The sequence below is a fragment of the Micropterus dolomieu genome, linkage group LG01 (genome assembly GCF_021292245.1).
Source record: "Micropterus dolomieu isolate WLL.071019.BEF.003 ecotype Adirondacks linkage group LG01, ASM2129224v1, whole genome shotgun sequence".
NCBI classification, from domain to species: Eukaryota; Metazoa; Chordata; class Actinopteri; order Centrarchiformes; family Centrarchidae; genus Micropterus; species Micropterus dolomieu.
Genome location: NC_060150.1, coordinates 45,196,415 through 45,223,115, shown reverse-complemented (window position 1 = coordinate 45,223,115; position 26,701 = coordinate 45,196,415). Strand labels below are relative to the sequence as shown.

At 39.9% G+C, this 26,701-nt stretch overlaps 1 protein-coding gene across 2 annotated transcripts; it reads left to right on the top strand.

The window, feature by feature from the left end:
• Positions 1-1,016: 1,016 nt before the first annotated feature.
• On the top strand, positions 1,017-26,481 carry LOC123967467 (gamma-aminobutyric acid receptor subunit rho-3). Of its 2 annotated transcripts, none has more exons than XM_046043576.1 (10): positions 1,017-1,303; positions 5,444-5,556; positions 18,218-18,285; positions 19,764-19,987; positions 21,513-21,595; positions 21,794-21,931; positions 22,541-22,693; positions 23,374-23,435; positions 24,283-24,414; positions 25,619-26,481. In XM_046043576.1, exons 1-10 carry the CDS (start codon positions 1,167-1,169, stop codon positions 25,919-25,921), a joined length of 1,413 nt encoding a protein of 470 aa, XP_045899532.1. In that variant the 5' UTR covers positions 1,017-1,166; the 3' UTR covers positions 25,922-26,481. The 2 variants fall into 2 exon arrangements, with proteins under 2 accessions (XP_045899532.1, XP_045899540.1); XM_046043584.1 differs by lacking the exon at positions 1,017-1,303 and adding an exon at positions 6,810-6,920 and having other exon boundaries at positions 18,201-18,285.
• The last annotated feature ends 220 nt before the right edge of the window (positions 26,482-26,701 follow it).

Here is a 26,701-nt window from a genome sequence, read left to right as displayed (position 1 = left end):
TGGTTTCACTCCTCATACTTGCTACAGCGATGTGCAACACGGCAGAAACTTTACACCAGTGCGGGCAGTCAAACCCTGCTTCTCAGTCTGGTGTTGAGTAAAAAAGAACTTCTTGGTAGCAGGAAAACGATAATAACGTTGTGATGTGGACTTTAACACAACCAGCTTTGGTCTCTTGAGTATTTTTTCAGGTTGCGAGTCACTTCATTTCAACACCTCTGATGGTGCAAGGAGATAATTCCTCAAATTTCTCAATTGCCAAACACCACACTGAACATTGACGCAACACCTCAAATTCCATTTTTTTGTTTGTTTGTAGCTGCATAGCTCGTTAGGCTGCACATGCACGCGTGTTGTTATTAGTGTGTGTGTGTGTGTGTGGTGGATTATATCTTCCGGAGGTGTAAACTGAGGAAGGCGCTGCGTGAGGCTGGATTAGACGCAGCTCGTTCCACTCCGGCTCGGATTAAACCTCGGCCGATATTTACAACCTTTTGTTATTTGAGCTGCTTCCAAACTCCATGATTTATTTCCTCATAAAAAAAAACACACACAAATACACACAAGTGGGAGGTGTGTGCTAACCTCATATAATCACACCAGGTGCCTGTTTTTTCATTGTCCGCTGAGAAAATCCTGATTACTGATGGATTCATGTGTGTGTGACTGTTTGTAGGTTAGTGAAAGATTGCTGTGGCTGTAGATAAGAGGATTATTGTGGAATTAGTGTCATTCCTCTATATCGCCGCGAGGAATAGATTCATATCGATTTTAATCAGAGATAGAAAGATCCACAAAACTGCAGATAAAACAGACGCAGACAGGCTGCGAGAGAGAGAGAAGCTGGAGGGACCGAAGAGAGATTCCTGGAGATCCGCGGGGATGTTCAGCTGGAGACCGGGGAGCTGCACAAACACCTGCTGCAGACACATGTGAACATACATGTAGGAACACATGCATTTAAGAGAGAACTTCATGTATTTGCCATGTTTGGAAGTCTCGCCTACGTTCTGGAGCTCTCTGGTTGAGGAAAACTTCCAGCCACAGCGGGATGTTTGACCACCAGAGTTAGCCTGCCGGGTGGTCTGGGCAGCCGACTGCAGGGACGTGGAGCTGTGGCCGGGATGCTGGCGTTGCGTCAGTTGTGGCGGGGAAACCTGTGAATCATGAAAGTGGACGTGCTGACTTGCATGGCTCTGGCCGTGGCCAGCCTCGTCGCCATGGTGACCGGCGGCCGCAGCTCTGGACGCAGAAAGCACAAGGAGGTCTTCCTCGGGGAGAACAGGAAATTCAAGTTTGGAGGGTGAGACGCACAGACGGGACACTGACACATTTGTGACAGCTTAGTGTGAAATGATGTAAAACCAGCGAGTCAGCAGATGATTAGATTCATCTTTCTCAAACCAGATCTTTTTGTGCTTCTTAAACTGTTTTGGCCTCTTGGGGGCAGAGCAACACGCTGTAAACACAACATCGACATAACATCTGACAAGAAACAGCTGATGGAAAGTGTTTCCGTTCGCTTCAGGTGGTTTTCGCCTTTGTTGAAAAACAGTATATGCGCTAAATGGGAGATGCCGAGTAAGTTGTGACGTAGCGAACTTGTAACTCACGTCTGATCAGCTGTTTCCGCGGTCGGCGTCGTGCCGGATATTCCCGCTTAAAATTCACAGGACAGTGTTTGTGGCCACTATCTTAGTTTAGCATGTTAGCATGCTAAACTAAGCTGTTGAGGGGAATGTCATTAGATTTGCAGGTATTTTGTATTTGGTCCTAAACCAAAGTTGGACAAATAATTTTTACATTTAGTTGTTCGACTGATTCTTTAAAAGAATACTTTAAATACCAGAAGCGGCTAACGTAACCTCAAAACGCAGAGATGAAACTGATCGATTAATACCGCAAATGTTTTACTTGAGTACAGATGTCCTTCAGCCAGTTAGTAGTGGAGTGTAACTAGGCCAAGTATATTTATTCAAGCATTGTACAAAGTACAAATTCAAGGTACTTGTAGTAGAAGGATGAAGTGTTCCCTCTTGGGTTGAGAAAATGATGCCCCACCCCCCAGGAAACTTTTGCTTGAGTAAAGGATCTGACTAACTCTTCCAGCACTTGTCAGCAAGCTGTGATTTCACTTCTAAGGAACACGTCCCACAGAGGTTTCCATGTATCCCTCACTTTCATTTCCCTGTTTCACATAAAAACCACAAATGACCTAAACCACGTATTATTTTATTTTTAAGGGTGAGCTCATGGCAATATCCTTCCCATGGTAATTTAAGTAGGACTGTGCTGATTATGACAACTAGCCACTGGAGGTTTGAAATATTCCTGCTATGGCAGAGTGCGCTGCTCAAACAACCTTTTTATTTGTCGAATGGAGAGAGAGAGGAAAAAAAGTTTTCCTGGAGCTTCTGGTGGAAAGAATGAGAGGATGAATGCAGCTTCAGTTCTGTGCATCTCTAACAAGCTGTGACAGTGAGTAAAATCACTGAACAGATTTCTGAGTGCTGAGTGATAATCAGTCTCCTTAGAAAAATGTTTATTTTAAACACTAATATGAACAATAACTCACAAATTAGACCCCGAAGCAGTGAAATGTAGTTATTATTTTTATTTAGCTTTAGCTTTAGGACTAATTCTAAAACGATAAAGAATATAAACAGAAATAGTATTTTTATGAGGAGGGTGGAGGTGGGGAAAATAGATTTAAACAAGAGAGGAGAAATTGAGAGTTTCTATCACTAATTAGAAATATTGGTATTAGCACTAAGTAAAGGATCTAAATACTTCTTCCAAAGCTAATGAGGTCAAACACATCACAGAGATTTGGTACATTATATTCTCCAGCTGACTCTCTAAAAGATGGTTAATTGGCATATTGATGGAGACTTAAATTACTTTAACCAACACATGCAGCTGGGTGTGTGTGTTTAGTGTAGTATTACAGGAGTGTGGTTATGGTTGAGCGCTGCTGTCAACAGTAGCAGCCAGGCTGCCCTCATCTGTCTTGCCTGACTTGAGGTTGGCGTGTGTGTGTGTGTGTCTATCTTTACGAGGACCAAGTGTTTCCATTTGTCATTATATTTGTCCTTCCTGTCAGTGAAATTATAGAGTTAATATTGTGGTTAGGTTTGGGCCCAGTGTTGAGTTAATTGAATTAGCATCAGGGGTTGTTAAATGTTTGTTTGGTGGCACTGCAGCGTTTGTTTCAAGGTTAATTTAAGGGATTACAGAGATTGGATTTGGCTCAAATAAATAGTCTGGCCTCACAACAACAGGAGACTAAAAATGTGTGTATGTGTGTGTGTGTGTTTGTCAAGGTGTGTTGCTTTCAAAGAGGCTTTTGATCCGTCAGCGGAGAAAATCTCAAACAGCTTTTATCTCTTTTCCCATCGTATGCTCACCTGTGAACGGCACGCGTGTGTCTAGCCACTCTAAACGCACACACACACACACACACACACACACACACCAGCATGTGTTACAGCTGAGAGTCAGGCTGTAATTATACCTTCAACATCCTGAACGTCGCCTCGTCACAGTTTCCCTGGTTAAACATCAGACATATTTAACAGTTTATAGTTACTTTAACAGCACAGTGTGGTCACGTGTTGTCTGAGAACAGCACTAGTAGATACAAACTTTGCATTTGTTTTGCTTGACCCGATAAAACAGTTTGAGAAACTTACTTTGACTTTCAGGTCATTTCAGCCACACACATCTTGGTCTTCATCAGTGACCAGAGCAACCTTGAGCAGACACGGAGGCTTCCCCTGATTTACAACCTGTTATTATGTAACCGATTATGTTACATACATCCAGGTCAGGGGATAACAAGCTTTGGCTGAAAGCTCCAGAAAAACAAAGAAAGTGGACCTTGTGATGAGAGTTTTTTTTTTACCAATAAGACCTAAAAACCTCACCCACCTAAGAAATGTGTGACGAGCTGCCAACTAAACTCTGGTTTAAAAAACACAAATTAAACATTTCAGTTGTCTCCCTGTATATCTCCATGTGTCTGATGTAGATGGAGATATTATATCACAATATTAATTACATTCATGTAAAAGCAGGATTTTACTGTTGTTAAGCTGGAGCTCATTTTGAACTTCAGTGTCTGACTGCAACTAATAATTATTTTCATTATGGATGCTGATTATTTTCTCTATTATTTGATTGATTTCTTTGTTTGTTTTTTTTTAATTAAGAAAATAGTGACAAATACAGCCAATTACCCAAAAAATCTTGACATTTTTGAAGCTGGAACAATGAAAGCTTTTAGCATTTTTGCATGAAAAATGACTAAACGATTATCAAAATAGTTGCCAGTTAATTTTCTGTCAATACCTTAATTGTCAGAACAGTAAATAACTCAACACCTCTATAACGTGAGACAGGTGCGTCGGAGGGGGGCAGCAGGAGAGTCAAAAGTAGCAGAGAAAAACTCCCGCACACGATCTAACTTGCAAAAAATATATAATGACACGTTTTGTTTTTGGGTTATATGTCATGTGTATTATGTTTTTTCCTCTATTTATCTAGTGTTATGTTTATTTGCTATTTCCTCCAAGTTATTTGTCTATTGATATATAAGGCACCAGTAAAATTTGCGAGTATGTCTATTTATGAGTGCCCTTTATGATAATGTTTTGATGTACATTCAGTATACAGAAATCAACATTCATGCCATGGAAATATGAATTAATGTTTTGCAATGGCTGCCTTATTTCATGAGGAAGTAGGTGACTGGTGCAGACAAATAAGTCACCTCCTACAAAAGATGGCTTCGCACCATGTAGCACCATTTGCCTGATGAAGGTCTAGGACCGAAACGTTGTGTCAGTATGTATTTTTCGCATGTTAGACTTAATTGTCTAATCGTTTCAGTTGTAATATTAAAGGTTCAGTGTGTAAGATTTAGGAGTATCTATTAACAGGAATGCAATGTAATATCCATAAAGTTAAAATTTTATTACCTTAGAATGAGACATTTCTATCTGTTTCGGATAAACAGCGCTACAGAGCGCTTTTCGTTCTGTAGTGCTGTTTGTCCTGTTGGGCAAACGTCACTACGTTGAATGCGTATGAAGAAGAAGAAGTAGCAGTTTAATAAAAAGGTTGGTGAAGAAAGGCCTCATGGGAAATGAAGTGTAGCATGCATATTATCTGCATTACGTTATTTGCTCCCAGCAGGCTGTTCCATCAGTGCTGCAGTTGCACTGAGGATTGTTTTGTGGGTGAGATAGAGAACATGCGTGTTTGTTTGTTTGTTCGTGGTGCCTTTGAGTAGGGTCATGGCTTTGGCAGGATGAGAACAAACGGCGAGGAGGAAGCGTGGGGGAGAGCGGAAGAGAAAACCTGCAATTACAGATGTAATAAACCAACTAATCCCTGAACACACTGTGTGTTTGTGTTGTTGTTGTTGTTGTTGTTTCTGCAGACGTATTGACTACAAACTGAAGAGGCAGGACAGCACCAAAACGCTGCTGATAAAAAGTGAACAGCTGCTGAGGATCGAGGAGCACGACTTCGCTATGAGACCAGGGTTCGGAGGTCAGACACACACATTTGTCTTTATATAGGCTACATGTGAGGACCTTTGATTACGTAATGCATTCCCCAGCCCTAACCTTACCCATCACAACTGCCTCAAACGCCCCATCCTCGACCTCTTAAACAAGTCTTAACCTTCAAACAGTCCTTTGAAGTGTTGAAGTAATATGTCCTTACAGTGCAGAAATGTCTTTGCTACAGCTATTTGAAACTGAAACTGGTCCTCACAAAGATAGCAAGACACGCCCACACACACAAAACAATGGGACACCTCATTTCATCCCTGATCCCTTTAATCCACTCACTCACACGTCCTCCCACAAAATAAAAAACAATATCACTCCTGTCCCGCGCTGATGATGCGTAAAGCGGTGGATTGATGATGCGACGATGGGCACTGGGTCACCCAGACATCGGGGATGTGTCAATCCAAAAGTCGGCAACACCAACACTGACCCAGATTATGCTATTGTGTGTGTGTGTGTGTGTGTATTGTGCATTTGAAATACAGTAGGACTGTGTGTGCTCACTCAGATGTCATTGTGTGTCCCTCTGTGGGTTTGGGCAATATAATGAGAGCGAGTGTGAGTGTGTATTGTGTGAGTCGAGGGGAGATGTGTGCATTAATCTGGATTATATTCCAGGTCTGGAGCAGATGGAGGGGTTGGAAACTAACTGACGTCTGCAACAAAGATCATCAGTATCAAACACACAACAGTAGACGCAGAGAGGCACATTTGATGAGAATAGTTAATAATAATAATAATCGGCATTGTGGATTTAAATGAAATTATGAAGTAAAAGCTCTCGAGGAAATAAACATTGTAAGTCTGTGTATGCACATCAGAAGGAAGGAAGAAATTACGTACATTTCCTAATCATTTGAAGATTATGCTACTCGAGTATTACCATTTTAGGAGACTTTCTGCTTTCCCTTCACAACATTTCTGAATATTGTACATTTTTGGAACATTTATGAGGAAAATATTGTACCTTTTCCTCTTCTACATGTATTTGAAGGCTGGAGATCCTTTGCATATACATTAATTAATTAAAATATCTGTAATCAGGTAAAATTATTACCTAAAAGGCAAACTTTTCACAATTTATTTTCAGGAACAGCCTTGTTTCAGACCTCATTTTAGACGATTTTTAAAACCATCTGTCTTCCTTCCTGTCTAAACAACCTTGGCTCCTATAAATGACAATTATACACTACTTAATGCTTCTGTCTAATACATTTTGGTGTAAAGATGCAGGGAGGTGGTCCGGGTGGATGGTGGTCACGTGACTGAGAACAGGATTCAAACCATAATCCTATAACAACAGCACTTTGGTATGGGTGGAAAAAGACAGTGGTTCTGGTAAGAGTGAAAAACACATGGCAAATAAACACATATGTAACCGGTTAACTTCAACGTATAGTGCTTTGGTTGCACAAACACTGTCCGACTTTGCAGATTTGTGAATTAAAAGCACTTCCTCTTTGTGTTCTTTGAAAACACATTGCTGTTGCAAATTAGTAGTATAACCATCTTTTGTAGGCAATGACGGCAATGCCTCTAAAATAACTTGTTTCCCCAGTATCACTTCTGTGCAACTTCTACTCCACCACATCTCAGAGGCAAATATTGATTTATCTGACAGCTTTAGTTACGTTTCAACCTTTCATCCCCTTCCTGAAAACCATGTATTTCCAAATGTGGTAATTGTTTTGAGTGTTTGTGATAAAGGGAAGTATTAATTTGTTAGTCTGTTTGCTGAGAAAATCCTCCTCCTTCTTAAGCTAAATAAACTATACTTTAGTGAAAGTGAAATTTTGTGTGGGGGTATGTTGTTTAGGGTACTGACGTGATGGTGAAATTCCTGTTAGGAAGGTTAGGGAAGGACTCTGGTCACGGTTGAAAGAAAACTGATGGTATAAACAGGATTCGACCTGTGGTCTGCAGTTTGTGCGCCCAGTCATTGATCTCTGCCTAAGAGGTGGGTCCTGCAATTATGTCAAAAAAAACGTAAACATAGTTCTTTTTAAGTTTTTGAACAATGCTGTCATTTTTTCTAGTGATGACAGTCTCTTCCTTTCATTCGTTCGTTAATCTCTAAACATAAAAATCTCTAATCTTTGTCACGACCTCTGCTTTGGACTGGAAATACCTGGACTCCCATCCGTGAATCTTTTTTGAACCCTTGTGTTTTATGGCAATAATTTTATTAAGTTACAGTATTAAATCCTTCACCTACCAGTGATGTAAAAACAAATAAATATAAATAAATACTCCTATAAAAATGATTACTTAAGTAAAAGTATAATCACCTAAATCTTTCTATCAGGTTTAAAGTTATATTATTATATATTACACAATTGGATTATTACACTGTCCCAATGTTGTAGTTTTAAGGAATTTAAGGATTTTAATCCAGATTTGACCTCAACACTATCAGTAGGCTACTCAATATTATTATTACTACTATTTATCATTAGACATCTTTTAATACTGTAAAATACTTTACACATCAACATTTATGTATTTTAATTTTTATATTTTAATTTTATATTTTCATTATTCTATTCCTTCAATGCCTTGAAGTGCAAAGTGAGCAACTGTAACAAATAAATTTGCCCTTTTTTGATTCTAATATTATTACTGATACACCAACATGTATGCAGCATTTTAATTTTGTAGCTGGCCGAGGTGAAGCTATTTCTACTTATTGTATACGGTGGTTAGTTGATCAAAATTGTCGATTAATCATTTAAGTTCGTTTAGAAGCAAAAATGCAAACATTTTCTGTTTCTCACATGTGAGAACTTGCGGTTTTTATTTGGTCTTACGTCACAACAATATTATATTGATATTTTTGAGTTTAGAAGAGTGATGGACATTTTTAACAATTTTCTGATGTTTATAGAACAAAACAATTAAATGATAAAACAATCAATAATTTAAAAAATCGTTACTTGCATTCTGTACGCTCATTATTGGTTCTTAAAATCTTAATCTTCATAGTATCTGTGTCACATTAATGAAGTGGAGTATTAAGCACGAAGTACCTCTGGAAGTCAGTGAAGTAGGATTAAATTAAGATTTGTTGTGTAAAGCACCGGCACCTTCAGAAGTGCACTTACAGGAAATGTCTCTGACCCTCACAATCACACACAGCCTCCTTGTGGCCGTCGTATCGCCGACTGTCTCCGTCTCGTCTGTCTATACGGTTGGTTGGCGTCCCGCCTGTCGCTCAGGGCGGTTGCAACAAAAGCACCACTGTCTGCCCCACGGGCCTGCGGCATTTCCGTGGACTATAATTTTACACAGAATGAAATCTCAGCTTTTTCTGCCTCAGATAAGCCTATAGCTGCTGTGTGTGTTTGAGACCCAAGAAGCCGAGGAATCAAAACCACCTCACCCCCCACTTCTCTCCAGGAACCACAGTCCTGAAATACACCGTGTGACGTTTCTTTTCTGTATCATCCCTGCTATCCAGACAAATCTTGGTGGCCTCTAACGTAAAGCCCTCTACTTTGGCTTTGGGCCCCAACTATGTTTCAAACTTACTTAGATGCTCGGCTAGGACCCCCCTGTTGTTTCTTAAAAGTTGTCCTTTTGCAGTAAGGGCCCCTGGTTTATGGAACTCCCTACCTGACGATCTAGACCTCAGTGTCCTCTTTTAAATCTCATTTCAAAACCTATTGTTATGTAAAAGCCTTCTTATAGTGATGACATATTTTCTGCTTTTTTTGTTTCATTTTATCTTGTTGCACATTTATTTTTCCGCTGGATTTTGCTTTTACAAATTCTTTATTCCCTTATTGACCGTTTACCCCGTTTGTGTCACAATCCCTTTCTCTGTCTCTCTTCTCCGGGCCCTTTCATTGCAACACGTCCTCATACCTAAACAACAAATTAGGTCGATTGTCAAGTGTCAGCGACAGGCTTACCGGATGTTAGCAAGTCCTGTAATCTAAGTCACACGGCGTTCTCTCCCTCATCAGCCCTTGCGGTACTTAACCAGCCCTTTTCCACTTACTCCTTGTGTGTCATGGCTTGGTTCCCTGTTTCTGTCTGTCTCACCCAATATTATGTAGCTGCAGCACTGCAGACCGCAGTTCTAGGACCGTGGTTGTTTTGCGACAACGCCATCTAGTGGAGTGGAGTGGTGGTGGTAATGCACAGCAACACGAAGGAGGTTAACCCTGTCTGATAGCACGTCGGCCGTGAGGTTACCGGTCGACATACATATAATAAATAACTTAAGTTTAGGCACACACTCGTTGATGGTTGTGGTAAGGGTAATTGGCTTCGCTGCTCAGATCTGTTTGCCTTCCTTCTCTGATTTTCCCGTAAGCCTGTGTTCCTCTTATCGTGCAAATAAATTACTGAACTGCATCGGCTCTGCCTCGGGGGTCTGCATTTGGGTCCTACCCTGTGTTGCTGTTACCCTGCCAACTTAAATATATTGACTCAAGGACGTCTATAAACTTAAATAAATCCCTACAAACTTTGCGATAAAACTTCCCATCAGGTCTTTCTACGCTATTAGAGTTAGTTAGACATGACAATGCCAAAGCAGGGCTGGCGTTGTGGCTGTAGCTCTTCACTGTATGAGATTCAAGGTAACAAACCTTGAATCTGATTGGCAGTTTCATTCCTGTCATAAAAAACAGGGTTGGCAGTTTTTTTAAGGTTGTTGTTGTTGTTGTTGATGGAAGGTTTGTTTACCGCTGTGATTCGACAGGAAGAAAATATTCATCACTTTACGTGTTTCACAAAAGGTGCAGAGTCAATAAATCTATTAAAATAATCCATCCCTAAATTATTATTTTTTACTGTGGAGGTGTTATACAAATGTCAAATACAAAGTACAGATCTGTGTTAGTTATAAATAGCTGTTCCTCTTTCTTTTAAACAAAGAAATAAAACCAGACCCCACCCATACCAAACTCTCAGAAAGAGACAGAGAAGTAAATGCACACATAGAAAAAAACTAAATAGTATAAATAAAACCCAGAGAAAACGTAAATAAAATGAAATACAATAGCCTTTAAAGTGCATACTTCAAAGCCACATCTATCACACTTGTACTTGGAAACAACTTACTAATCCTAACTTGGGAAATTACCTCTATGCAGGACCTTAAAGTGAATTAAACTTAGATTAGCTCAGGGAGATGTAGACTTGAGCCTGACCTTTTCACGTCAAGCTCAAGCTCCTTTTCCCAATTACTCCCTAACCACCACACGAGAGGCCACACCCGAGGATGATGTATGGTCACATAAGATTGAGAATGTACTGTGTGCCTTAGGGGAGAATGACACATCGACAAGGGAGCACGCTGGAAGCTGAGGGAAGGATCTAAAATATATGTGAGCGCAATCACGAGCGTCAACATACCAGAACAAATTAGATCGGAGTAAATTATACTTAACGCGTAGATGATTAAAACTGACAATTGAGTCATCTAAATACATATCTGGGAAACGAGCCAGACCTCTGAAAGCTGCATCCAAAAGAGAGGAAGGAAAAAAAGAGGTTATTACAACAGGGGCTGAAGGCATAAAGTTTGAAACGCTGCCTGACTTTTTTCATTTGGGTTTCTAATATATTTTGGACAACAAGAGTCCCCAGGGACGATGGGCGGAAAGAACTGTCCTCCGATCAAGGTTGGAATAGCTTCCCCAGGCATGACTTTTTGATTGCTGGTATTAAATTACTATCGCAGATCTTTTCTCCTTCTCCTTGAAAGTCTGTCTAAAGGCAGCGTACAATCACATATCTCCACTTCCTTTCTTATAAAATTTGGTTCCCATTTTTTGTGTTTTAATATATCAGCTCGTTCAGATGACCTGGGAAGTTGTCATGAGAAAAAAGGAAGTTACGCCTCTGACTTGTTATTTCACTTTCACAAAGTTGGGGGACTCCTGAGAGATGGATTAAAAAAGAATGATCAAAATCAAATCAACAGACGCTGAGATATCCTGACTTTTAGTCTCTAGTGTGGGTTAAAATGATCATGATAAGAATCAGAGCGCCAAAATTTATTTGTGAATCTGAAACCATCAAATGTTGTTGCATAAAAAATTACTTAAACGATTATCAGCATAGTTGCAAATTAAATTCCTGTCAATTAACTAATTGAGAATCATTTCAGCTGGATAAACAGTTGGGTAGTTAATAGAATTTAATCATATTTTATAATCTCTTCAAATGTTTTGTGTGCAAAAATCCTAATTTGTAAAGTAACTAGTAACTAACTAGGTAAAAAACTAACTAGTAAAAAGTACACTGTTTCCCTCTGAGATGTTGTGGGGTAAAAGTAGAAATACAATAGAAGTAAAGTGCGTCAGATTTGTACTTAAGTAAATGCACTAGTTCGAGTAATTGTTTCAGCTGTACTTGTATAAACTCTTGAGTAGTTTAATTTATAAAAAAAAACATGATATTTTATAAAGTCTTCGTTTTGTACGCAGAAATCTTAATTTATTTTACTCAAAAGTCACTAAAGCTGTAAGATAAAATGCTTTAGTACAATATTTCCCAGCTGATGAAGTAGGAAGTAGCATGAGAAGAAAGTACTCAAGAAAAGGACCTCAAAAGTACCTCAACTGTGTACTTAAGTAGGATAGTATCGCCACTGGAGAAATAGAAAAGAAGTACATTGCTTTCGGTCCGCCAAATGATCCCAAAGTCATAAATATACTGTTTCCAAAATGGTTAGCTTTGATGTAAAGCAGGCGTAATTTGCAGTGTGCTTTAACATAGAAAACCACTGTTGCGGTTCTTTAAAGGTTTTGTAAACCTGAGTGTGAGCAGGCAAACAGTTCAGTCTGTCAGCTTACGCACAGCCGGGTTGAGTCAGTATGGATTGTGTAGGAGTCTGTTGTCATGTTCTCGAAAAAGCCGCCCAGAGAATCTCCCCTTAATCCCTCTCCATCTCTCTCACCTCTCCCCCTCCTTTGATTGCTGGCGAGGCAGAGTCAAAATCAAAACACTGGCGATGGAGCCCGCACAGAAACATCCTGCGACCTTAAATCTGCATTATGACTGCATGAATTGATCCATCTGTGGCGTTTGTGTTTAGGGATTAAACGACTCATTCTAAAACGCTGAGCACACAAACATTTTGGGACAAAAAACATGACATTAAAGCTGCACTGGGCACAGTTTTTTTATGTGTCATTAAGGTAAGACTGCAGCAGCTCGCCCACTGAGATGGTGCAGATTTACTCAAATCCAAGTCCAGAGCTGGATTTATACTGAACAAAATTTTAAACGCAACACTTTTGTTTTTGCCCCCATTCATCATGAGCTGAACTCAAAGATCTGAGACTTTCTCTGTGTACACAAAAGGCCTGTTTCTCTCAAATATTGTTCACAAATCTTTCATAATCTGTGTTAGTGAGCACTTCTCCTTTGCCAAGATAATCCATCCACCTCACAGGTGTGGCATATCAAGATCAGACAGCATGGGTATTGCACAGGTCTGCCTTAGGCTGGCCACAATAAAAGGCCACTCCAAAATGGGCAGTTTCACTGTGTAGGGGGAGTCCGGGGGGTCCAGAAACCAGTCAGTATCTGGTGTGAACACCATTCGCCTCACGCAATGCAACACATCTCCTTCGCATAGAGTTGATCAGGTTGTTGGTTGTGGTCTGTGGAATGTTGCTCCACTTCTCTTCAATGGCTGTGCGAAGTTGCAGTCAGGTCGAGACCCCGATGAGGACGACAAGCATGCAGATGAGCTTCCTTGAGACGGTTCCTGACAGTTTGTGCAGAAATTCTTTGGTTATGCAAACCGATTGTTGCAGCAGCTGTCCGGGTGGCTGGTCTCAGACGATCTTATGCTGGATGTTGAGGTCCTGGGCTGGTGTGGTTACACGTGGTCTGCGGTTGTGAGGCCGGTTGGCTGTACTGCCAAATTCTCTGAAACGCCTTTGGAGACGGCATATGGTGGACTACTGAACATTTAATTCACGATCAACAGCTCTGGTAGACATTCTTGCAGTCAGCATGCCAATTGCACGCTCCCTAAAAACTTGCAACATCTGTGGCGTTGTGCTGTGTGATGGAACTGCACATTTTGGAGTGGCCTTTTATTGTGGCCAGCCTAAGGCACACCTGTGCAATACCCATGCTTTATAATTTTGTTCAGTGTATCTGTGCAACACACAGGAACCATGAACTTCTGCTGCCATGTGGGACCATACACTGATAATAAGACCCTCTATTACTTAATGTTGAAATTCCTGCACACACAGAAGAGTTAGCAGCACTGTTGCATGACGGATGCTTAGCAAACACAAATCAATTAAGCTGTCAATTACATAACTACACTCACTAATTACATTGCTTAAAAAACCTGAGGCTGTTCACTGATTTTCTCTGTTAGTGGAACAGGCTGAGCGGGAATACCCATGAACAACTTTCTTTTTTTTTTACCAGAAATAAAGATTATTTTGCGATATTCGATCACGACATAGTTTCTTCTTTCTATGCAACATTTTATTCTTATGATAAGTCTTCTGCAAAACAAAAACAAAAAGATTCACAGTAACTTACTCATCAACTTGTTTACATCAGCTAATTAGAAAAAGATGCATCTGTTGAAATCACAGCCATTATGCGCAGGGTTCAACCCCTGCAGTAGATAGTCTTGTGTTCACATCCAGTCAGACCAGAAAGTGTCCTTGTGAAATATGTGGTGCTGGATTCAGACCTCTGAATTTCTTCCACTGAGGGTTTTTTTAATGAAACAGTTTAAAACGAAGAAATATTGACTAAACAATGCGCAGTGTTTATATGAGGGGGGCGTGTCAGTGGGGCTCCGGGCGCCAGCTGCAGCTTTCTTGTGGCGTGAGGTTTTGATCCTGATGGACCACAGCCTCCTGCCTGAGGAGAGAGTTTCTTCTCGGGGTGGGAGGGGTTGGCGACACTCCTTCCTGCTCGCCTCAGAGTCCTAAAGGCGTACAGGTCCTGGAGGGTTGACAGTTTACAGCCAATAACCTTCTTCTCAGATGGTGATGCAGGAGGTGAGGATGGACGGATGGATTGACTTGTCTGCCGCAAATTGTGCTTCCTCTGCTGGGCTTCCTTGGTGAGGGAGCTGATGAGGTTTTGGGGCGATGATGGTGCCCAGGAAGTGGAAAGTGTTGACTGGGGAGTCATAAATAACTGCTAATGTTTTGGTAAATCAGGATGTTTTAATGATAAAAATACAAAAAGTCTGATGTTGAATCTTTGCATCAAATAAACTTAGAGAGTAGAAGCGGATCTCCTTTTGCACATGTGTCTGTGTTAAAATGCCTCATTCCTGATATGGGAACAGGAAAGCAGTAAAACTGAGTGAGTGACCTTCTGTTTCTGTTTTTTCCCACCAACAGCAGTCGTTGTTGGGGCTACGCTGAATGTTGAGTCTGCACTGCTGGTGATTTTGGGACAAAGCCGGTCTGCGTCCGGAGCTTTATGGTCCTGGCTGTCAGATAAACTTCATTAAATAAAGTGTTTAGCTGCCGGCCTGCTAACATTCATGTGGAATTAACACACTTTACATCCACGTTCACACAAAAAGCACACAGAAGCTTTCGAGTACTTTTTTTTTTCTCTTGTTGTCCTTGAGAGTGAAAACAGGAATGTAACCCTGTAAACCACGTTCCAGACGGAGGTCACAGACAAAACCAAACCAGTATCTATGTGAGACTGTTTATGTGTGTTTATGCTAACCTAGCAGACATGGTTTTGGTGATTTGCAGGTCAAAAGGTATTTTCAGTGACCTTTGAAACGATTACACCAATACCAGAAGTAACAAAATGTATGTGCAAGACTACAGACAACCCTTGCTAAGCATGAAGGTTAAAACTGAGTGACATTGATTTACTTTTAAATAGTTTTTAAGTGCAGCAACTACATGAAACTACAACTGACAAGAATAAAAGAACGGATGTGTCAAAGTTTTCTACAACTTAACTGTGACAAAACTTAAATTATTCCTATTGGCACAGATACTACTCAATACTCAACATTACTCTTATTTAATCGATCCCAGCCTATATTTTGAGCTCCATGTATAACTCAGTTATGCTTTTTAGCCATGCTAGCAATCTGGAATAAAGTGGTTGGTCCACCACTTTATACCAGATTGAAATGTCTCAACAAGTTTCTAATGGACTTTGAAATTTGAAAATTGAAATTTGAAAACAGACAAATTCACAGTGCCCAGAGGATGAATCCCAATGACTTTGGTGATGCCCAGAATCTTTCCTCTAGCGCCCCCATGAGGTCGACATTTGTGGTTTTCAGTGAAATGTCTTAACAACCACTGGATGGATTCCCATTAAAGCATAGGTGTCATTACACTGGGGACGGTGGGGACATGTCGCTACTACTTTTTGAAGGCATTTGTTAAAAATTTTCTGAAAAATAGCTTGCACCAAGAAATGTTCAATAACAAATGAAAAAGCTTTGAGAAGTTTATTTGCACAAAAAGGAAACATGCAATGCGATTTAAATATAAAAGAAACAAATGTGCATTGTCCAGAAAAGCTAAACAAAAACAAGCTGCTGATTACTGCATTATTTTATGTTTCCCTCCGTACAAGTAAAGACATTTCCACAATAAATTGGAGCAGAAAATGTGTCCAGAATGCAGGAAATCAAGTGTTTAATGCTGGGGAGAAACTCCAGACCCCCCGCCCAAGACTTTTTGTTCAGAGGGGGGTCCAAGGTCTGTGTTACAGCGGCACTGGCCTCTGTTGTCGCCACAGCCTAGCTCCCTGTCACTTTTAACCTTTGACATTTGGCATTACATGATCAGGTTTCTCTAACTTTGAAGTAATTGTTGACCTCTAATAGGACCTCCTGTCTTGTCTTCTTGTCAGGGTGTTTGGTTGCTTTGCCAGTTGATGCTCCTCGACTCTTGAATAGTTAGTGCACGGTTTATTTGTTTTATTAAGCTTTTCCTGTTTTTTTGAAATATGCTTTATAAATGAAACTTGTTTACTCGGGTAAATAGTTAAAAACTAACTGTCTCTCTCTCGACAGCATCAAAATATAACTATATTTCAATGTGCAGTTAGGACCATTATTATGTAACCTAGATGTTTAAAAGCCTTACCAGTTTTAGTTCAGTTTAAACTTGGATATCCAGACATCTTCTCAGATGCAGATCACCAGAATGTGTACACTAAGGGCAAGTTTCAATTTCTCAGAAGTGATTTAGCAGTAAGCTGTAAGCTCCTTCTTCCTGCGCACGCCCCTCATTGTTAACCTTTTAACATTGACTCTAAAGAAAACACTACTAGTGTTACAGTTTAGGACAGTAAAATCATTGCTGATGCTTGTGGTCAAGTCAGGAATGAGCTTTTTAGCATGCAGGCCGCAGCGGTGGATAAATCCTAAAATAAGCTGAGTAGATTGACCACCAAACATCGTCTCAGGGTCCACAAACGTCCCAAAATCCTCTTTGACTAACCAAAGTTTGTCAGGTCATGATTGCTTCATGGATGCAGAGCAACAAACAAGGGGATTGAAGCTTGTGGGTGGGTGGTGGGGGGGATTTGTGCTGTTTGTCTATATCTGCTCGGTTTGTCAGGTTGTTCAGGTTTAGCGCTTAAACAAGCTTAATCTGCTAATGAGATTGGAGGACAGATGTTGATGGCTGCGGTGAGCTGCTGGAGAGAACAAAGGATGTTGCTACCAAAATGATGTTTGAGGGCCGTTTGTTTGGTGTTTGAGACAGAAGCTGCTGAAAGACACGGACACATTTTATGTGTTTTTAAAAAAAATAAAGGTTTTCTCATGCTAGGGTGAGTAAATGTATACCATCATGAGACAAAAGAAGTCTCTCAGTGTCTCTGATGCTGCTGAGAAAAATCATCTGACAAAAAGATGCAATTGCTCTTTTTTATTTTACTTTCTTTCTGTCTTTAATTTTATGTTTCAGTCTGTCTTAAAAAGAACGTGGGCAAAAGTTTGTTTACTCAACTTTTAAATAGGAAATATTATTGACTTGTAGTTTTAATTTGAATTGCTTTTTTTTTTTTAAGTTAGTAAGTAATTAATGTAATTAAGGCAGTTGCCACAAATATTTTAGATTTTGGGGTAAGTTATTTGAGTTTTAGTGTTTTTGAGTTAGTAATAATTAAAAATATTGAACAAGAGACTAATTGTTCACAAATTATTTAGTTCTGTCAAACAATTTTCTAGTTGCATTAACTAAAAAACTGAGTTGGCCAAATCAGTAATTTCATCTAACAGTAATAAAAAAGTACATGTAAGACAAACTCCGAATATTTAAACTTCGGTAACTTTTGACTTTTTAGTTTATAAAACTCAAAAATTATGGCAACAGATTAAGTACTGCTTTATTGTTCGCGTTTACAGTGTTGATATCTGATTCCCATTGAAAAGTGAAATACATTTTTCCACCTACAGTTCTTTACTGAATATTGTATGAAATATTTATGACAGTTAACATTGTCATAGTTTCATGATTCTTCATACACAAATCCACATTTCTGCAGAACAGAAAGTACTTTTGACTGAATGTTCTCCCGTAGGCTGTTCTGGTGTACAGTGTCATTTCTTGCAGAGACTGTTTATTGATTTATGAGTTTTTTGAGGTTGAGGCACTGACTTTAAAACGAATGAAGTTCTTATCTTGTTCCAGGTGGAGCCATCCCTGTAGGCATTGATGTGCAGGTGGAGAGCATCGACAGCATCTCAGAGGTCAACATGGTGAGGAGTCACTGTTTAACTCAAAACCTTTAACTTCATTTCCAACCTATCCAACATATGATGACTGGTAAATATATGAATTACTTTTCTGTCCACTGGTGAACGTGGCAGAGAAAATGAGCTGCACTCCTTAACAGACAAAAAACATATTATATTCATTCACATAGACGGGTTTCTGTGCAACGTCATCACAGAGATGCACGCGGATATCAGACTAAGCGGCATATCTAGCAGCAGTGAATGACTTACTTTTTATTTATTACTCCTTTAAAAAGTAACAGTATTACTTTGCTTATGGGTATTAAAACTAAATAGTCACATTACTCGTTATGTTGCTATTACTTTCAACCACAAAACGTTGCCCCACTCTCTCCTGCCAAGTGGATGCATCACTGTGTTTTTCTGTTAACATATGATGACAGCCCCTTCAACTTTTAATAATACTTAAAGAGATAAAGCAATTGATCGTTAATAAAATCTCAAATTTCTTGTTCTTTGTGTGCAAATCTTTTCATAACATTTATACTAACCTAAACATTTGGCAGTTTTCTACTTATTTCCATATATCATGACCGTTGGGGAGTTCATAAAATGGAGCATATGCTGCAAATGAAAGCTGCAGCTTCAGAGGGTTAAAAAGAAATATTGTTCTGACATCACTTCCTGTTCGTCTGGTTTGTGACCCCTATTCTTTCTCTGCTTTCAACTCAACCGGCAACTTACTTACAAGTGCTTCATCGAGTTCCCCAAGCCGAGAGAGATAAATGGTGGAGAGAAAGGGCGTTGCCGGCTGTAACGGTGAAAATCTGCATGTACGACAACTCTTGTCCTCGGGCTGCTGCAGAAAAACTTCCATCTCATCCTTCACTGACACTGACTTCTGAGCCCATTCAGCTCCAGTAATCTCAAAATTAATGTGACGCCATTTTAGAGGGAAAAAAATGTCAAACTCTGACATCAAATGATTTTTTTTCCTTCTCATTTTGTTAGACTTTAACATATTTATGTTCGTTTTAATGTGATAGGCCGCTGATGAAGCTGTAGCCTCGCTAACCGTCTCCTTAGGTGACACACACTAATGTGTATATTATCTGTAACAGCAAGACATAGAGCTATTTGAGCTTGTGTCAGGTCTTTATGGAAGAGATATGTGACACACTGATCAATAGTCTCCTGTTCCTCTGACGCTGCTACACTGAATAATGTTTTCTGCAATCATTCAATGTACCAGACTGTGGTTTTTGTTTTCATGGAGATCTCAAGAAAACAAATTAGGCTGTAAAACATGAGAACAAACAAAACAAAGCATGCAGAAAAAGAAAGAAAAGAGACGATACAAATAAATAACTGTTGTGTAATTGTTAATGAATTCTGTGGATTTGTTGCAGACATATGTACTATAAATCAAAAAATCAAGGCTGAGATAAAAAAAACAAATATCAAATATCAAAACATTTCTTTGATTTTGCGTCCTGCAGGACTTCACCATGACTCTGTACCTGCGTCACTACTGGAAAGACGAGCGGCTGGCGTTTCCATCCAGAAACAATCTGAGCAGGACGTTTGACTCCAGGCTTGTTAAGAAGATTTGGGTTCCTGACGTCTTCTTCGTCCACTCCAAGCGCTCGTTCATCCACGACACCACAATGGAGAACATCATGCTGCGGGTCTACCCGGACGGAAACATCCTCTACAGCGTCAGGTACAGGGACGGGTGGAAACAGAGGAAGTTATGGAGGTAAAATGGAGGTTTAGACATGCAGACTTGAAGATGCTTCTGAGGACATGACTGGTAAAATCATGACAACCTCTGAAGCTGTGTTGGTCCAGATGACCGAAACACTCTTTGCTGTTTCTCTTCCTTGATTTATCCACTATTTTCTACTACTAGTATGAAATAGAAAGAGGAGGTTTCATTGGCAGAAGCAGGAAAAAAACGTTCAGGACCTGATACCTGGAGAGAAAGCTGTGATAATAATAATAAACTTTATTATTATACAGCAGTATACATTATAAATTTATACAGAACTTTTCAAAAGAAAGCTAAAAGAAGGTGCTTTACATGATAAAACCAGGAGCAAAAACTATTCAGGGTTGCAATGAAATAAATTCAGAACATTTAAATAAATTTCATGGTGTGCTTGCATTAATAAAAAACTTGAGAAGTGATTTAAAAGATGTCTCAGGTCTTCAGGCAGTGAGCTCCGGAGCTGAGGGGCCCTGACAGGTCACCTTTAGTCGTGAACCAGGACTCAGGTTTTGAGGCTGGGCTTTGGCTCATAGGGGAGCAGCAATGCAGCAGTTTAACTGACCTAAACATGACGTGCTTTATAATCAGTAAAATGAATTGTAAAAGAACAGCCTTCTTGGGCAGCACTTACGGTCACGTATGACATCAGCACGGTGTCTCACTTCTCTTATGGCTGTCAGTCACTAGCCTTTGAGTCAGCTAGCTAGCTATTGAAAAGGCAAACGGCTAACAGACGCCTCAGAAATCATACTAAACACACTTGGTTGGTTACAGTCATGGGCAGCGTCATCGTGTCAGCGTCGATGCTGCCTTCAAAGCAGTTTGAAGGTCGATCCGTAGCGCAGAGCACTTGATGCTTCTCTGTCCTGTTAGACACCTTATGAGACAGCATTTTTACCCGTTTCAAACACAGCTATAATCTTGTCTTCTAGTGTTTGTTAAAAGCAGAGCAGTTGTGTTTTGTACCAGCTGCTTTTGACCCTGTATACGATGAATTACAAAAATCTAACCGAGATGATACAAAAGCATAAATGCGCTTATCAAGATCAGGCCAAGATAGAAATGAAAGGTCACTGTCAGATCTTACACCCTGGTTTCTGGCTGCAGGTTTGATGTTTGTAGACCGGAAGATGTTTTTGTGAAATAGTTACAGACTCTGGATTTGTTTTCATTTATCTGGAGAAAAAGTTGGATTTCTGACAGACAAGATAATAAATAAGATAATGAAAATTCTTGACTTCTTTTCAGTGGGACATACATTTGCACATCATCAGCATAACAATGGTACGGGATTTTTTTGTTTATGTATGTATGTGCCAGTGGCAACACGTATATACAGAATAACAGCGGGGCGAGACTGGAGCCTCGGGGAACCCCACAGGTCAGAGAGGCCACAGATGAGGAGGCATCACCGATCACTACAGAGAAAGTCCCGTTCGATAAATAAGATTTAATCCAGTCTGTCTTCGTGTTTCAGGGTCACTGTGACGGCTCTCTGCTCGATGGACTTCAGCAGCTTCCCTCTGGACACACAGAACTGCTCGCTGGAGCTGGAAAGCTGTGAGACACGCACACAATATATACATATATCTACTGTATATATACACACTCCCCCCTGTGTTCTGACATCAAGAAGAGACACATGCAACAATAGAACAATGGCAGGATAAACTCAACATAATTCAACCAAACTGAGTTCTCATCTTTACCCTGTTTCACATGACACCTCCCTCTCTCTCTCTTTTTTTCTCTGCACAGACGCGTATAATGAAAACGACCTGATGCTTTACTGGAAGAATGGGAACGACTCTCTGAGGACGGATGAGATCGTCTTGTCTCAGTTCTTCATTGAGCATTTCCAAGCCTCCAGTGGCCTGGCTTTCTACAGCAGCACCGGTCTGTATGTGTGGGTGTGTTTGTGAGTGTAGGGGCATCATCTTTGTTTCTACTCAGGGGCCAAAACTACCACATAAAATCATGTTTGTTAATGATATTCCTTAAATCTGTGTCTCTAACTTATATATTACGGGCACATTTTACCTCTTCAGGCATTTAAAATGTATTTATATCAAATAAAATCACTCCCTAGTTGGGATGGTTAAATGTAAATGCTCTGTATTACACCTTTCTAGTCTTTGCAACCACTCCATATTCTCACACTGAGTCTAAGTGCTCAAACAGTAACTAACATTCATACAGTGGTGGGTTTAGTATCTTGCCCAAGAACACTTTGACATGCAGGAGTAGCCGGGAATAAAACCGCCACTCTTCTGGTTAACAGGCAACCCTGAGCCACAGCCGCCACACGTTATGCTTCTTTAAGGTTTCTCATAAAAAAAGGTTGGGAACAAAAACAGCTATTTTATTTTGTGCTGAGTCTATAAAGACATGGGAGCAGATCCCTGCAGCCAGGTTCCAGCATGTGGTGGAAAAGACTGAAACCAGAAGGCTGTTGTAGCAGAACATGGTTTCAGCATCAGTGTCCTCCCTGTGTGTTTTTCTCAGGTTGGTACAATCGTCTGTTCATTAACTTCATCCTTCGGAGGCACATCTTCTTCTTCATGCTGCAGACTTACTTCCCCACCATGCTGATGGTCGTCCTGTCCTGGGTTTCTTTCTGGATCGACAGGCGGGCCGTCCCTGCACGTGTCTCGCTGGGTATCATCATATCTTATTTTTAATGAGAACCAAAAACAGGGTCTGAACACTATAATGTTGTGATTTATTTTGTAGGGAGCAGCTTTTTGTCCCTAAACGACACACACATAATTTGACTGTGGGAACAGATATTTAATTTTGGGACAGACAGCAGGTGCACGTCAGTAATAACTATTACACTAGCATGTAAAACATGTAAAACTACATTTGTTTATGTCAACTTTATGTTTGTCTATGTGTAGCACCTTATCACTAAAGCAAATTCCTCCTATGTGTAAAAAACTACTTGGCAAAAAGCTCTTTCTGATTCTGATTCTGAAAAGATTTGTGTTCGTTTGGATGACTCGGGTAGATTTTTAGAAAAAGTTAATTCTCATTCTGTAGTTATTCTAAGTTGGACAAATAAATGTTTTTCAATTACACAATAATCTACAATAGGTTTAATTTAAAAGAAAAACGATAATAAATTAAAGATGTTTTGCTTTTCTAGAAAAATGCATTACTACTCTAAAGACACTTTGGTGAAACTGATTTAACCTTTAAGTGATCTGTCTTCACAAAACTCAATGTTTTAATTGAAGGTGTTTTCTAAAAGTGGATCCACCAGTTGTCAGAGGTTATTTTATGTTTGGAAACATCACATGCTGAGTGTAAACCAGCTCTGCTTTCTCCTCCTGCAGGTATAACCACAGTTCTCACGATGTCCACCATCATCACAGGAGTGTCCTCCTCCATGCCTCAGGTAATAACTGACTGGGCCTCTCTACACGCCTTTTGGCTATATTTCATGCAGAGATTAGTTGTCGGTTCCACATTCCCGACTTAAAACTAGGGGAGGAAAAGGGGCGCGTTCGCATCAGGGCCCCGAGGCTCTGGAGGAACCTGGCTGAGTCAAAATGCTTAATACATTATTCTATTGGAGAGATTTTCCTGATTTGACATGAGTTTGTTTGCTTGAGTTGTTTTTTATTTTCTATTTCACTAAATATCCTCTTATGCATTTATTCCCATACATAGGTGCCTTTGGAACTAGATCACAATTTCATAACAATTAGAACAAATGTGTGAATCCGCACAGCAACAATTTGATCGATGATACTATGATTTGATGATGATAAAAAAAATCACTTAAAAGCACCTGTTCTGTTCAGAGTACTAATGGAAAGATCTAAACATTTACAGTATGTAGTACAAAAAAAGAAATAATTAAATAAAAACCTGATTATGATACAGCAGCCCCCAAAAAGATTTGCTGTAATCCACTTATGTGTGATGGTGTCCCAACAAATCCCAAAGTTTAGTAGATGGCGCTGTAATGGACACCATCATGAAGCTAATCAGGAATTGTATCTGTAAATATTTAAATTGTAATAAAATCTTCACACAGGGAGCCAGAGAAACATTTTGAATTAGTTTGAGAGGGTCCTCTGTGGGTTTCATTGACCTCCCCTTGTTTCATACGTGTTTTACCTCTTCATCTGTTGTATGTGCGTCACCTCTATGTCTGTTTTGTTTTGTCTGTTTCTTTTTCTTCAATAAACCAGTTGTACATTATTTTCCCGTGTGTGCCTTGTGTGTTTGTCGTCCAGGTATCGTATGTCAAAGCTGTGGACATCTACCTGTGGACCAGCTTCCTGTTTGTCTTCCTGTCTGTGATCGAATACGCAGCCGTGAACTACTGCACCACTCTGGAGGAGATGAGGAAGATGAAGAGGGGGAAGGTCAGCACAGAGGACACGAGGGGATTATTACACCACACGGATGAAACAGGGAGGGAACCTTGGAAACACATAATTTACTTAATGTCTCACTCTAGTGGCCAAACAGACACATTACAGTAAAGTAAAACGCAGTGTGCAGTGGTGGAAAGTAATAAGAACATTTTTTTAAGGTACAAATTTGAAGTACTTATTCTTTACTTGAGTTTTTACCTTTTATGCAACTTTATACTTCTACTCCATTACATCTCAGATGCAAAATAATGTACTATTTACTCCATAACAGCTTTAGTTACGTTTCAGATCACAATTTTAAAACCCTGTGGCAATGTTGAATGTGAATGGATGGATGAAGTGTTCTTGTATAGGGTGAGAAAATTCTCCTACTTCTTGTGGTATTTTTAAACCTGGGTCTTTACATATGTTGGGGTCTGAATGGCTTATACTGCAGGTACAGAAGGTTTTGCCATTGGTCCAGTAGATCACCTCAGCCAGCAGCGATGAATCGGGGCTGTAATGGCTGCGATGTAATCCTTGAGGGTAATTACTCTCGTCAAAAGTACGTCCACTAAAGTGCTTGTTTTTGCCACTGACAGGCTCAGATTGTTACTTTAAGTGTCTGACAACATTATGGAAAGGCTCCCTACAGAGACAGACCTTTATTTTAAAGCCTGTCAGTGGAAAGAACAAGCACTTTAGTTGATGTGCTTTCGACGAGAGCAATTACCCGCAAGCATTATGTTGCCAGTGAAGCCTGTTTGGCAGCTGCTGGCTGAGGCTGATCTTCTGGACTAATTCCAAACCTTTTTGTACTTATTACACATTCTTTAAATATGTAAAAAGAAACTAGGGCCCAGGTTTAAAGCTAAATAAACTATTCAAACCCTCCTTGGATCAGATAGAAAATACTTCATCACAAAGCTGAAAACAGGCTGTTTGTCTGACTGTTTAGAGATATGTTGTTCTCATAAATCAGCCACTCTACAAACATTAGAGACCCCTTTCACATTACACAGTCATTTCATTTGTTGTTGACGTGACATTGTTGATTACAGCAACGTTAAACACAAAACCAAACCCCATATTTTATTTGAGGATATGTAAAGACGCATGGATTTTGGACACGTGTACATGCTGTATTGAACATTTTCTGTATACAGTATAATGTTTAACAACATGTTCTGAGTTTCTTTCTGTACCGTTTCAGATCCCATCCACCTTTAACGCCAGCCAGGCGATGGCCTTCGACGGCTGCTTCCATGACAATGACATCGAGCTGTCTCCATTCCCACGCTTGGCACCCACCCTGACCTCTGACCCCCTCACCACGCCAACCCAAACCCCGGACATCCGGCCCACGGAGGGGACTCGCCTCCGCCGGCAGCGGTCTCTGCGTCAAAACGTGGACCTGCTGGTCAGCAAAAGCTACATGATTGACTCGTACTCCCGCCTCGCCTTCCCTCTGTTCTACCTGCTCTTTAACACCATCTACTGGAGCCTGTACTCCTGATCCAGCACTGCATGAACTCTGGTTCGCTTTAACAAGAGTCCAAGTGTTGGAGGAGTCCTCCTCTCCACGGGGCTCTAACTCTTTATCACACTTCAGCTCCAGCTTCATCTCTAATCATGAACAAGAGAGATAAAGACATAAAAGCACTCGACTTCTCAGAGTAGTAATTGTGCACATCTTCACCCTGACATTTGCCTCATGGGAGCGGGCTGAGTGATGGATCCTGAGTTGTTTTTTTTTAATAATCTGTACTTGTGACTCTTCTTTATGTGCATCATAAGAATCTTATACTTATTTCCAAAAGGTTATTACACTTCTGTCTCTACCTTAATCTATTTTGCTTAGCTGCAGGGAAATACTAAATTAGAACTGTATGTGAAAATGTTCTTTTTTGATGAATGATGTAAGTGGAGCCAAGAAACTACTGTACATTTAATTGAATTTCTTTTCTCATTAAATTTTTATGCTGTTCATGACGATGTAAAAGAGAATTTATGTGTACTGCAGGACCAAATTGTCCTTTGTGTGTGTGTGTGTGTGTGTGTGTGTGTGTGTGTGTGTTTTAGCAACCTGCAGGGATGTTTCAATTAAAAACTGAGAAATTAGCTTTCATAAGCTTTTAAAAAATATATATTTATATTTGACTCAATTTTGATTAACAAAATAAAAGTGGGAAAGACTTTGAGACATTTTATGTCGAGGAAAAATGTACAGAAAGTGTCATTTAACAGGTAATTAAATAAACAAATTATAAGTAATAAAACAAAATGTACTATTTCG

Coding starts and splice junctions, on each gene's coding strand:
- LOC123967467 (XM_046043576.1), top strand. CDS start 1,167: ATGAAAGTGGACGTGCTGACTTGCATGGCTCTGGCCGTGGCCAGCCTC. Junction 1,304..5,443: donor AGGAAATTCAAGTTTGGAGG/GTGAGACGCACA, acceptor TTGTTTCTGCAG/ACGTATTGACTACAAACTGA. Junction 21,932..22,540: donor GGCTTTCTACAGCAGCACCG/GTCTGTATGTGT, acceptor TGTTTTTCTCAG/GTTGGTACAATCGTCTGTTC.